General features: G+C 38.7%; 1 protein-coding gene across 2 annotated transcripts in view; it reads right to left on the reverse strand.

Annotated features, from left to right (window-relative positions):
- The window catches only part of slc2a9l2 (solute carrier family 2 member 9, like 2), a 98,824-nt gene extending 91,829 nt beyond the window's left edge, over positions 1-6,995 (reverse strand). Inside the window, exons 1-3 of one of the 2 annotated variants that reach the window (XM_078247951.1) lie at positions 6,950-6,995; positions 4,300-4,385; positions 915-1,013 (exon numbers count right to left, since the gene is read on the reverse strand). In XM_078247951.1, coding sequence (XP_078104077.1) covers positions 915-1,013; positions 4,300-4,368 — 168 coding nt within the window. In that variant the 5' untranslated portion in view covers positions 4,369-4,385; positions 6,950-6,995. Of the gene's footprint in view, positions 1-914; positions 1,017-4,299; positions 4,386-6,949 lie in introns of both variants that reach the window. The other variant, XM_078247950.1, reaches the window with a different exon arrangement.
- Positions 6,996-14,274: the final 7,279 nt, after the last annotated feature.

The raw sequence follows: 14,274 nt of genomic DNA on the forward strand, positions 1-14,274 counted from the left end.
TGATTCAGACTAGTCCTGGTGTGTCAAGTGTCATATTTTCACTTTATATTAAAATATTTTGAATATGAGGATGTTTTGCTTCTAGAAAAGATCTTTCCTGTGATCCCTACCCCTGTATGAAGTCTTTGTCAGGCACATGTGAAAAAGCTAATTGAAAAATGGGTAAAGCAAAAAAATCTGGCTGGGTAAATAAGATCAGAAAATCTGATTTCTCAAAAAACAATAACATTAACTACATAAAGCCAACAGTATTTCATCACCTTCCAACTGATTTGGAATGGATGAAAGAGGAGTGATCAGCTTTTGTTCTTACGAGCAACAGCTGTAGAAAATTAAGTTTAAGCTCAACATATGAACTGGTGAATTAGCTGCATTGGCAGAAGGAGAGTATCTGTGACTTTGACAGGAGCTACTGAATTAATGAGAAATGACTATAAGAAATACATTTCTAATTCCCTAAGTGAGCTGCACCGATAGGTGATGTTGGCTGTCCATGGTGCTAGAGGTAATGCTGGATACACTTCAGCGTAACTTTGCTCATTTCACAGTCTGTAATCCATGCTATATTTCATCACAAAGCAGTGGTGTGAACGACACAAATGGAAGTCAATTATGTAGGAGATATACTTAGGTTTTGGCCAACATTTCACCTTGCCTCTCAGGGCTTCCATACAAAACACAGTGTCTAGTTATTAAATGACAAATAATAGACAACTCTACAGCAATGAATAAGCTATGTAATGGGGTTTAGTATACCGATAGTCTCTTTAAACTTGTGAACATGTGTATTTTTGGTTCTGAAGCACCACCTAAATTAATGTTTATTGATTTTCTAGTAGTGCAAACAAATAGAGAGAAATCCTTGGGGCTTCTCCACGAGCCGAACTGCAAGATAACCTAACAGTTTGACTCACCAAAGCAGGAGCGTTGACCACAGAGAGGTTGTAGCCGTAAATGAAAGACGACCCCAGGGCACCAAAGAAGGCTGCGCTCAACAGACAGGCTGTGATTGGCTGCTAAAGAGAGAGCACACATACATAACAAACAGGTGGTTCATACTAAGCTACAAACACAAACACGTTAGAGGACTTGTCAGTGGCAGGCACATTGTTGTTGCTCAACGTCAAGATTGGACCAAAACCGAACCAATTCAGCATAGGCCCAGGTATCTAGGCCAGGAAACTGGGTTATTCCCTTCACTTTGCCTCTGAGCGCATAATTGATAACATGCATGCACTGACATAGGGTGAGCAAAGAAAGACCACTTAATGGGAAATGATAAATGCAGCTGTCATACAAGGGCTTTTACTGGAATAAGAACTGGACTTTAAATGAACAGTATGCTGTAGCTGTCATCAAAAATGGTATGCTACTAAGGAGACACATAACTGATCATCTAGAAAAGTGAATGGCATTGCCAAGACATAGGACTACAGTAATATTAGATTAGGATGCTTGGAATAGGTAGTGCAGGTACAAAAGGAAATCATTGCAAGACTAAAAGTATAAAGGCTCTCAAGCAGTTCATTAAAAAATCATAATGGAGATCTTGCTACTCAGACAGCTTCACCACTTGATAAAAAAGTTTAATAATAATAAGTTTATTTGATATAGCACCTTTTACAGACAAAGTCACAAAGTGCTTCACGTGATAATCATTTGTTAGCATATAGTAGGATCCAACATAAAATAAGCAAGGAAAAATAAATAAAAGACCAATGAAAATCATTTAAAAGATTAAAAACCTAAATCCCAAAGTTACAAACATGAGACAAAAGTGAGTTAAAACAACTCTTAAAAGCATCAACAGAGATTGCAGAATGTAAGACAATAGGAAGGGCGTTTCACAGAGCCACCACTTCAAAGGAACTGTCACCTTTAGTTTTTAAGCGAGTGTGTGGGACCATCAGTAATCCCTGGTTAGAAGACCTGAGTGACCTGTTAGTAATGTATGCATGTAGCAGATCAGAGATATAAACAGGGGCCTGACTATGCAAAGCTTTATAAGTCAGAACAAGAACTTTAATTTGGATCCTGAACTTGATCGGAAGCCAATGTAACAAGAATAAAATAGAAGTGATGTGCGACATTCTGCTGGACCTGGTCAACAGCCTTGCAGCAGCGTTCTGAACCCGTGGTAGACGGACTTGTTGAGGCAGGTGAAAACAGTAATCAGTAATCAGTTGCAGTAATCAAGCCGGGATGATATAAAACCATGAATGATCATCTCAAGCTCAGAATGCGAAACAACGGCTCTAAGTTTGGCAATGTTTCTTAATTGAAAGAAATGTGCGGGTCAGTGATTTTATATGTTGATCAAAATACATGTTATGATCAAATATAACACCAATATTTCTGAGTTTGGACTGTACAGCTGAAGAAAGGGACCCCAAAAGCTGAACAATCTTGGAAGCTGTAGTACCCGGAGCAACAATAAGGACGTCAGTCTTATCTTCATTAACCTGTAGGAAGTTGTTCGCCAGCCAGTCCTCAATGGAAGACAAACATTTAAGCAATTCCAACACTTTGTCAGTTTCTTCCGGGTTAAAAGAAACATACAGCTGGATGTCATCTGCCAACGGATAAGATATCAATGAGAGTGAAAGCATTAGGCACCACTTACAGTTACACCAACAATAGTGGTGTTGCTGAGTTGGCTCAATTGTGTGGCAAATAAGACGGGGGTAGTAACTGAATAGATGTTTAGAAATATCTCAGCTTGGACCTTGCTCAGTTGGCACAGCTCAAACCTACAGTCCAGGATCGTACTTTGGAAGATTGGAAACCAACTGGCTGTGTTATCTTTGAGGACTGGTTTACTGTTGATTAGTAGGAGGCTGTCAATAAAGCCGGCATTGCCCAGGCAGCTAAATCAAAGCTGTAACTCTAAGGTTTGCATGCAGTTCATATTTTTATAAAAAAGTCATCATTAACACACATATATAGACACTAATGAACAAAGCAATAAAAATGTTTAAGTAAAAAAAGAGAGAGTTCTCTGCGCTTCTGCAGAGTACAACAATCCGGTGCAACCAGGGCAGGACAAAACAGTGTAGAGTAAAAGACATCTGTGTTGCACCGGCGATTTTCTTTTACTCTACAATAAACATGTTTCTTTGAATTTTCGCAAACATATAATTCTACATATTAAATGTAACGTTTTAAGATAACCAGGACTGAATCATAGCATTTTTCTTTATTTTTATATTACTGAACATCATTCCATAATTTTGTGTGTCAAAGGTTACCGCTTAATTACATCAATACAGTTTTTTTTCCTTATTACTTAAAGTTGCCATATTATGCTCATTTTCAGGTTCATAATTGTATTTTGAGGTTGTACCAGAATAGATTTATGTGGTTTAATTTTCAGAAAACACCATATTTTTGTTGTACTGCACATTGCTGCAGCTCCTCTTTTCACCCTGTGTTCAGGTCTCTGTTTTAGCTACAGAGTGAGACCTCTCACATCTCAACTCTCAACATCTTTGTTGTCAGTCGCACATGCGCAGTAGCTAGGTAAGATCACATCATCTAGCTAGCTGTTTGTTTCTATAACTTCAGTAGTACAAGGCAGGATTAGCCGGGAGACTTCTTCTAAACGAGGGCACACTTCCAACTTTGCGTGGAATACCTGCAAAACAGGGACATGTAAGTAGTTCTTCTGTAGATTATGGTGAACTAGTGTGTGTTGTAGCAGTGTTTTGCCATTCAGAACGAGCTAGCATGCTATGTTTAACCACCTTGTTTCGGCTTGTGACATAAAAAGTCCTGCTGATTTTGAACAGCTCACCCGGAGAGTGAAGGCAGGACACATTCATAGCTCACAAAACTGTTTTTCCAAGTTTGTATGTGTTTGGAAGCACCGGAGACACAAAATAACACCCCAAATCCCAGAAAAAATAGTTTTTTTTCATAATATGCGCACTTTAAATCTAATATCGATGTGATTAAAGCACAGATTTAAACAGTGGAGAGGGCCTCTGTGTCAGCAGCAGGTCAAAGTCTCACAAAGTGACAGCAGGATTCAGGATTACATCACAGAAATGTGTTAATGTGTATATTACAAAGTTCATGTACATACTGTATTTACTGAAGGGCAGTTTGCTCACAAATACAGCCTACTACTATCATAACTGGTTAATGTATGACATAACAAGCAAATAACAAAAACATGTTAACAGCCATGACCCCAGGACAGGACTGTCAATCTGTCCAGCCAGTCAAATTTGATACAACACAAGTTGTAAAGTCATAAAGATATGAGCTTGCCCATTGTATATTCAGTGAGACACTAACCTGTTCAGAGTTCTTCCTAGAGTCACTTATCTTGTGATCTGCTGGGTGGTCATTCTGTGGTTTGTCCATCTTAACGTTTTAGCAACCTTAAATGAGAAGGTCATATAATATTAGACATCTAGCTCACACAGAATATGGGAAGACATGTTTCACAACAAAGAGAGGGAAGTGGAATTTATTTAAGAAACTGATGAGTGAAACATCTGCTGAAAAGGAAATAACAGTGCCTCAATGTGCTGACGTGCACATAGTGACACTGGTACTAGAACACAAAGGATTATGGATCAGAAGTTTAGGATTTACCCAGAAGTCAAATCAGTTTTCCAACATGCAAAAAACTTTGAAACATTTAGATATCTTACTAGCTGACCCTTGGTTTGAAACATTGGATTTTTGTTCAGTTTTTGAATAAAAAACAAGTCAGAACTTCTACTGCATCACATTATAGAATTGCAACAAGTGCAAGATAAAGCTCAAGTCTCCCACCTAGTGGTTGTAAGAATGATAACACTCAGAAATACTGGACAGCAGACATGTAAAAATGCAGAAATTGTATGAAGGTCTCTAAATTAGGCATACTATTTTACCAAACACAGTTGGTGCAAGGCATGCTGGGGTGTATTCCAAGCGTTTCATATCCTTTGTGGGGGGGAAGCAGCTAGGCTTTCACCAAGACAACAAAGCATTTTATACTTAACAGAAAGGAGTCAGTGACTTGCAGTGCTGCTGATTTCCTTTCCTACCCCACACTTGATAACATTTAATAACATTCGGGCAGCTTCCAGAATGTAAATGAGTCCCTGATTGGATGACTAGAATGAAAACCAGCAGGACTCTGTGTCCCGAGGAGCAGGATTAAAAGCCACAGCTGTGGAGTGAATTCATAAGAAGACCTTCCCTAACTACAACTATTTGATTAAACCACTGCTTTGATTTGTGCCATTTATTCCAAGGCCAGTTCAAACTGGATCCTTTCTATTTAAGCTTTCAGAGATTTTTTTGGAACCCAAATTGCTGAACCGTTTAAGTACTTAACTTAAAAAAAAAAATATCACAGTTCATGTTAACAATTTGTCTTCACTATCGAGGCTCCATTATCACCAAATGTAATATAGTTGAGCATGAAAGTTTACCCTTGAGAACAGTTTGAAAAATAAAATCTGAATTCAAATTACCATATGAAGAACTTCCTGTGTGATAACTGAGCAAACCAGAAGTTGCAGTTAAAAGGCCCCAAATTGAATATACGTACATGTATCAAACACATTAAAATAAAATACTGTAAACATTCAATGAGGCAAGCAACAAAATTCATCATTAGCCAGAGAATGTGGTTGTGCATGAAAGCCAATTTAAGCTATAGTGGATATAAAGTGTGACTGTATTTGCAATCACTGTCTATAGCAGAAAAAAAGAAGTTCATTCAAGGGGATCAGAAGAGTAAGCTGTCTTGCTGTTTGTATTAACATTCTCAGTGGCATCCGATTTAGCTTGATACCCTGACTTCATCTTCTCTTTTGTGCTGCAATTCTTTTACTATTATTATGTCTATTGTTTTCTTCGGCTATAATGAATGTTTGCTTTAGTGTTTGTTTTGATATGTGTACCTGTTCAGCACGTTGGTCAACTGTTTTTTTTTTTTAAATGTGCTAAGTTTAACTTGATTTGACTCAAATGCAGAGAAAATCAGGTTTGGTTGGTTATCAGGAAATGTGGGTATTGTCTTTAGTATACTGTAACAACCCCGGGGTGAGGCATGTAGTCAGATTAAAATATTGTTCTGGAAAGAACAGGAAAATTATGAGACCGGCAACAGGTATCGTGTTTCCTTTTCTCGTTTCTGCCAGACTTTATTATACACATACAACTGTACTTTAACTGTGTTCTCAATTTCACACTTCTTGTCATGACCAAGTAGCATAATCACACAACATAGCTTTCATTCAGTGTTTAACATGACAGGGGCCTTACCAAATAATATCACAAAGGAGCCTCAAAATAGACTGTTAGTTCTGTAAGTGAAGTTAACTTGCACGCCTTTAGCTGTACCATTCCAACCACATCTGTGTGTTTTTACCAGTGAATAACCTGTAAAGAACAGGTAAATGATGAGACCGGCAACAGGTAGCCTACTGTGTTTCCTTCTCGCTTCTGCCAGACTGAAAGACGGGAGTTGGCTACAGCCATAACTCTTTAACTGTTTGTGAGGATGCTCGGGCTGATTGATGTGGTTGAAATCATTATGTGGATTTGACCAAGGATATTTCCTGATATTGTTATGGATCATGATATGGCAAATGTAGACAAAAATCATACATAGCCTCCTACTAGAGTAAAATAATCAAACTGATGTCCACCACCACTGTGTTCCACCGCGATGCATTGCATGACATCAAACTCATGTAGTGCTTAATCATTCATTTGGACAGCTAAAACTTGTAAAATGATAACATATGATACAGTATAATTCAACTGAAAGTCAGTGACTGATAATACTTCCATATACTACAGGGGCTAATATTTCCAAATCCATAAAGTTCTGTGGATAACATCTAAGAAAATTGTTTGGTACAATAAGTACATAGGTACAATACCAACACAGCATGACATTTTTCAACAGACTGAGGAGTATCCCTACAGGTAAACTTACCCACGCAAATACTGTGTATCCAATGCTTCCAGGAAGACTAGTGACCCAATAGTACCTAGACATGACATGCCATGTCATAATGACACTGACAATGTTTAACTTTGTTAAGCCCCTCCCTTTGTCTTACTTTTTGCAGTCATATTTGGGTCAGATACACTCCAGAGAAGAGAAACATTAACTACATTTTTGTGTTATTTGAGAGCACAGCTCTACTGAGATTTGCAAAAATGTACTTATTCTTACTTAGAGAGCACAGGGGTGGTTTGATATAAAAAAAATAAAATAGGACAGTGATGAACGATAAAAGATACTTATTCAGTAAAGTGGTCCACAGTCATGTGGGAAATGAACATGAAAGTATTTATTTGGGTGATGCCTGTGATTCTCTGTGTTTATGTTTGGAGGTAATCAAATGAGAGTTAGCTCAGCAGCTGAGCTATTAAAGAGTGACTGAACATCCCCTTAATTTTTTGTTTTTGCTGACCTCCAGTGGTTAAACTTCGTCTTGCACTGATGTGAACATGTGATCCCATGACATCACTGTTGGGTGTGGTTACAGGAGCAACAAAGCACATTTCCAAACCACACCCAGGAGGTGTTCAATGACAAATCTTGAACCACATAGGACAGTTAAACACTGCTTTTCAGCCTGGTGTTAAGTTTCTCCTAAAACAAGACTAAAGCTCGGCAGACACAATGCATTTTTATGAATCGTGAACGTTGTTTCAACTTACACTCAAGGTACAAAAGCACTGTATTTCTTTTATATGGGGACACTTTTTCAAAATAAGTCATTATGGTTTAAGGTATTTTTGTGGCTTGATTATAAACAACTTAAAAATAAATACATGATTTTAAAGAAGAATATTTCATTCAATTTAGTCAGCTTTTTTATTGAATCAAGAGAAACGCTGAAAAGAAGGGTAATGGTACAGTCTCCATGCTACACTAATGATGGTATAAAGGCTTTCCTCTGTGAACACATGTCCTCTACGAGTATAATTGTGGCTGTATTATTTGTGTCCTCTTCAAAAATTGCTCTTCAGAAATGTTATGTTTATTGTCCCCCCCCCTACTGTTAGATCAGATTTACACCCATGCTTACACTGCATGTTTTCATCAGCCAGAACCTGTGACTTGTATGCTTACACTGTACGGGTAACAGATCAATTGAGCTGCCAGCAATGAACGTAAGCATGAAACTCCCGTCAATTTTGTCCCCTGACAGTTTAATCAAACTAGACGATTTCATCCTCAACAATGTCGACAAAAGAAGAGAAAGACAGCATTACTTTGTGTTATTCTACTACTGTCTACCGCAGGCTGGAAGATACAGACAATATGGTCTGTCTGTTTAGTTTCAAATCACAGCAGTCTCACAACATGTAAAATACTACTCCAATAATATCAAAACAAGCTCACTATAGTTTATAACTGATCTTTTTACAGCAGCCATGTGGGGGATCAGGTCATAGAACTGCTCAAACTGCAAGACCGCCAACCAAAAGTCTGGACATGCCAGAAATCCAATCAATAGTCAGAGAGCCCGATTGTTGATCGTTCAGTCAAGTAATCAGACGCCTCAAACTGATCTGACTGAAATTCAGACGGATATGAAAAGAATTGGTTTCCCCCACTGATTGGACATTCATTTGCAAATTAGCACTGAACACAAAGTACAGCTGAGGCCCATGGGAATCTCATTAGTTGTGCAGGTATTTAGTCATGAACCAAAGTATTGGACGAATTAAAAATCTGACCTGATGATGGTCATTCACCAATGTCAGAAGATCACAAAAGCCATTAGGATTAAGGGACCACTTTCATTCAGAACTAGATCAATACATCATCATCTCCATGAGTTAACTTTGCCACCAAATAACAGGTTCAACATCACATTCATATTAGTTATGAAGCATTTATTAACTGAGTATTTCTTTTCTCTGAATAACAGACACTGAAAGAAAATGTGCACAACAAACTACCAAGACAAGCAATTAAGTATGATGTACTATTCATAGAGATGATGTACTTTATTTTAATTCATCTAACCCAGCAGTCTGGATTAGGTTCAACTTCATGCATTTAATCACATCAGATACAGTGCTCACTTTAGTGAACTTTACACCAACTATTTATTGACTGATGTCTTTCATGGCCGACCAGTAACATAGAGCGCCATCTATTTTCTCCCGTTTACTGCACAACATCACAGATTAAAAAATAATGACGTGGCACCTGTTTGACTGGGAAATGGAAAGAATGAAACCCCTTACAAACAGAGCATAGTAAATGCGGCCCATCTAAGTGTCAGTCACAGGTCAGATGTGGCCGACATGCAGAAAGTTGAAATCATTATTATGCCATGTGTCTCTATAGGCTGGGGAGAAGACCCTTCTTTCCTAAACTCTTTCTCAAAACGTCCGGGGTCATTTAACTTTGAAAGATTATAGAAATTCTCCCTATAATCATTACAACTGCAGCGCTGTATGGACACTGCTGTTGAGTTAATCTCATTAGCTGACACTTTTATCAATTTTACAATTTTTTACAATTGCTATATATCAGAGGTCACACACCTCTGGAGCAACTAGGGGCTAAGGGACACAATGGTTGATGTATCGCAGTGGGAATTAAACCCAGATCTCCCACATCACAGGCATGTGTCATATCCACTGTGCCACCACCAACCCAAAACTCTGAGAGCCAAAACAATCATTAACAATGGGGTCTTGCCTGCTAATCAAAAGTGTATTAAATTATATTTCCCAAAACTAAAATGCCAAACAATGCTATATGACATGTTTAGTGACATTGAGCCCCTCTTCTGGTACTTACCTTGAGTAGTGTATAGATACATCATGGCACTGAGTCAAAGTTTAAAATCCGAACATACAGATACTATATTGGAAGAAAATGTCTGTTTCTCCTACCATAAGAATTATAAGAACAATGGACGGTGCACTTCCAGCGTACCCATGCTCCATTGTACTGCAGCCTTCCTTGCAGCATTTATGTTAATTTCCTGATAAATGGAGCGACAACAGCATTCTAGACGAAGGAGAAGAAAAACTTTTTGCTACTGGTGGAGCTTTTGCACACATACTACAATGTGAGGTACATACAAGAGCACAAGAGCTTGGTCTTCAATCCCCCAAAAATTCCCTCTCCTCATGCAGCTTTTTCACTGATCAATGGCTGCTTTATTCTCCCTTGGCTTCACATTAATGATATTGTTGAACCTACTGGCTGGCAGTTGCCTATATTACAAACATGTGAGCCACATTTCTGCTATGTGGAAACTGCATGAAAGAGCACCTTTGCAAACAGAAGCAAACCACATGACAGTTTAATGGTTTGATAGCTGCAGCACAGGGCTGGAGGATTGAGCAACTCAAAGTGTACAAGGTTTGGGTCAGGAGCTGCCATGGAAAGAAATATATGGCCAAGTAATGAAACTCAGGCTTGTAAGTTGAACACCCCCTTTGGGAGATCTTTTCTCAGCCCTGGAGTCTAGGTAACTGACATATTAGGTTCCCCAGGGTGTAGATAGACGTTACAGTGGGAAAGGAATCCATGGGCTGAGAGTCAAACCATTGAAAGTATAGTTGAGATGACTAAACTCTGTTTTTTTTCTGATATTTACATTTCAATTTCACCTATTCATTTTGAACAATTTTAAGCAATATACAATCATGTTTGCCATATTTTTATACAGCACATTTTCTAAAATCTTGCACTACTCAGAAGAGTCCACTCCAGACTACATTATTACAGCTAATGTATGACTCTCTTTGTGCACTGCTAAAGATATTAAATAATATATTATCTATACATAGTCTACTGTCATATCATACAACACGGTCCACTCTGTATGTTAAGTATTACTGCCCTTGTGCCATGTGTCAATAAAAGGCAATCTACTACTGATTCTGTCAACATTGCAAAGTTCTTTCCATAGCTCAAGTTCTTGATATGTTTAATCTCAGAGATCATTTTTTTCAGCTGTGGTGCATGGTCCTTAAAACTGATGTCAGCAGCTGTGTTAAACATTGACTCTTCCACTGTGTCACCTAAAAAGAACCAGTACGCACCAGTTATTGTGAAGGAGTGGAAAAATTAAAAGAGCATAAGTGTTAAATGTACTTCTTACAACAAAGGAAAATTCACTCTGTAAGAAATCAATTAGAGAAAGAAAACTTACAAGTCACTCTCAAGATTTTCGCCGTCCAAAATCAGGCTATTCTTGCAGATTACACAACCAAAGTAACTGCAGGCACATAATGAAAAAAAACCATTATCACATGAGAACTAGCTGGCTAACTTCATTTACTGTGGCTGGACATGAACCAAAAGTGGTTGAAGGCAGTGTAGAATGCTACTAAAAGAGGCAACCCTCATTTCTGATCAGTCAATCATCTACTCTATGTACTGTATTCTGCATGGTGAAGTTAATAAATAACTTAATCTTAAACAGCTTGTCCAAACAGTATATTTATACTTTGAATAATCCCTCAAAGTTTTGAAAAAACAACATTTAATTACTGGAGACGTTCACAATGTAATGCATCACTGTTGTCATGTGAAATCCCTGTTTATGTAGTTTGGGTAATTTTCATGTAAACATCGATTAAAACCCTTTAAATGTTTACATGCTCTTTTGTTATCTTAAATACATTGTAACTATTAGTTTGGAAACCTTTTGAGATTAACTCCAAAATGCATGGTGGTCAGGCTGAAACAGGTTTAGTGTAACAAACATTAGTGACACATTATTCATCATAGTATGGCTACATCTAAAACCTAACACAATATGCTATGCTACTCTTACAACGTGAACTGCATGAGTGTGTGTATGATCCACTTACCTTTTATATTTCCTTACAGATTGCTCTGACAAACCCAGCCAAGTTATTCCATTCCAACACAAATGACGGTGATGGAATCATGCAATTTGTTAAATGACCTACTGCATCTTCTAACAGAAGCATTAAAGTGTTAAGTTATATATACTGTGGAGTCAGCCAATAGGCACATCATTGTTTGACCCACTAACCTGTGGCAGCAGAGGGTGAGGAACGGCTCCTCAGATAACCCTTATCTGGTTTTTTTAGGAGCAAACTGTGTGCATAAATATTGTGAGAGAAATACGGCCCCCTATTTTCCTCCTCCTCCCTGGAGCAGCAGGACTGGAAAGAAACTGGACTTGAGAATACACTCTGACCACTTGCATGTTACAGAATTCTCTAAAGATACAAGAAAGAAATGGCTGTGTTAATTATCATTTATGTTGGACAGCTTGTGTAGGATAATATTAATTCAGTTTGTTTTCCTGTGTTCTACTCTGAGTCTAGATGAAGGTAAGTCAAAGTATTTTTGTATAGAACGGTTATAAATGAGTTGTGTTGTAAATTGAAGACTGGCATATAAACATTTCCAACATTAGAGCCTGAGGTAAGAAGGGTAGACCCTAATGTAAGGTCCATTTGCAAAGCAGCAACATTTAGCACTAGGTTCACTGCCTTCTCAGCATTGGCGATTTTAGACCCTTTTTAGGGGGGCTCAAGCACCCCTAAATTTCATCTCAGCCCCCCTTAAAATTATAATAATAAAAAACAATTTATTTTTTTTTATTTACAAAAAACGTGACAGATAGTTAGTGACAGAGGACAAACAATTACAAGTTCAAAGGGCTTGAAACAGGTTTAATATCCTGTGTGGCTGTCGCTGATGCTATGCACCTGAAACCCTATCAAGGAAAGGGTTAACAGAAACGTAGCATTGGTCAATTGGAGGTGGTTGTGCCAGACTACTGCCACTACAATTGCTGAATGTTAGAACATTGTGTCCAATTGGTCGTTATTACTGAGACTTATAAAGTGTCAGGTTTAGTTCCATCATAGTGTCAAAAAAACATTAGCTGATGTTTTTGTTCAGTAGCTAGCTCAGAGATTATCAGCTAATGAAATTACTGATTTAGCAGGGGGGGTTAACACTTTTGCAAGGCACTGCATCCGTGTCACATTCTCATTAGGGGCTAAGCCCCCCCCTAAAATTCTGATCCTAGAATCACCACCCTGCTTCTCAGACAAGGACATTCAATATAAAGTTATGGCCCTGGTAGGTAAGGTAGACCTACTAACTTTATTAGGCTTACGTAAAGGTTAATTACCATGTACCTCTCTCTTCTCTCATTTGATTCATGACAGTAACAAAGAGAATTAAAACCCTATACTATGTAAAATATTATAAACCAGGATATGATGTTTACATGTGCAACACATGACCAGGATACTCCAAGAACCTGATCATAACCTGGATGGGTATGTGAACACACTCAGTAATGGTTGTGGTCACGTGTCATGGTGGGCCTAGGTGGACCACACATACGGTCTACCGGCAGCTGATTGGACGAACGCGTCACGAGGGTCTGGTTTTTCCGTTAATTCAAAGACAGACTGTCATGGCGGCTTGTTCAGAATACGATCTTATATTGTACTAAAATAGTTCACCGAAACGCGTTTCTGAAAACATTTAAAGCGAGAAATAGGCCATGCAGTTGCTGAATCGGTCTTCATTTCAGATCGACAAAGGTCAGTTTAAAAGATTTGTCAGATTTTGAGAGGCTCTAGTCACGCTCATTCCGCTCCCGGATTAGCACTGTACCAATCAGATGGGTCATTTGAGTCCGACTGCCGGCAGTGCCCGCCCCGCCGATTATACATGTTAAATCAGCCAAAATGAAGGCCGACGGACGACGGCACGGGACACACCAAACTCAAGTCACTGACCTCGCCAGACTGTCCAATTGCCGATTATCGGCTTGGTGTGTCAGCACATTTAAAAAGGTCCCATGGCATGAAAATTTCACTATGAAGTGTTTTAACATTAATATGAGTTCCCCCAGCCTGCCTATGGTCCCCCAGTGGCTAGAAATTGCGATAGGTGTAAACCGAGCCCTGGGTATCCTGCTCTGCCTTTGAAAATGAAAGCTCAGATGGGCCAATCTGGAATGTCCCCCTTATGAGGTCATAAGGGGGCAAGGTTACCTCCCCTTACTCTGCTTTGTCCGCCCAGAGAACTCGGCCCGCCCATAAGAAAGAGACAGTCAGGCAGTTGGTCAAGGCCAATACAGTATTAGCAGACCAGTAAGGTCTATATAAAAGCATCCAAAAAGCAGCATGTCATAGGACCTTTAAGAGGGAACCCTACTGGTAACATTGGTGTGTGTCTGAATGCCATGTAACGGTGATGAAGATTCCCACTAGACAATCTGCACATAAATGTGTTTGACAAGTAGAAAGAGCATATATGAAAAGAGAAAA

The sequence above is a fragment of the Sander vitreus genome, chromosome 4 (genome assembly GCF_031162955.1).
Source record: "Sander vitreus isolate 19-12246 chromosome 4, sanVit1, whole genome shotgun sequence".
NCBI lineage: Eukaryota > Metazoa > Chordata > Actinopteri > Perciformes > Percidae > Sander > Sander vitreus.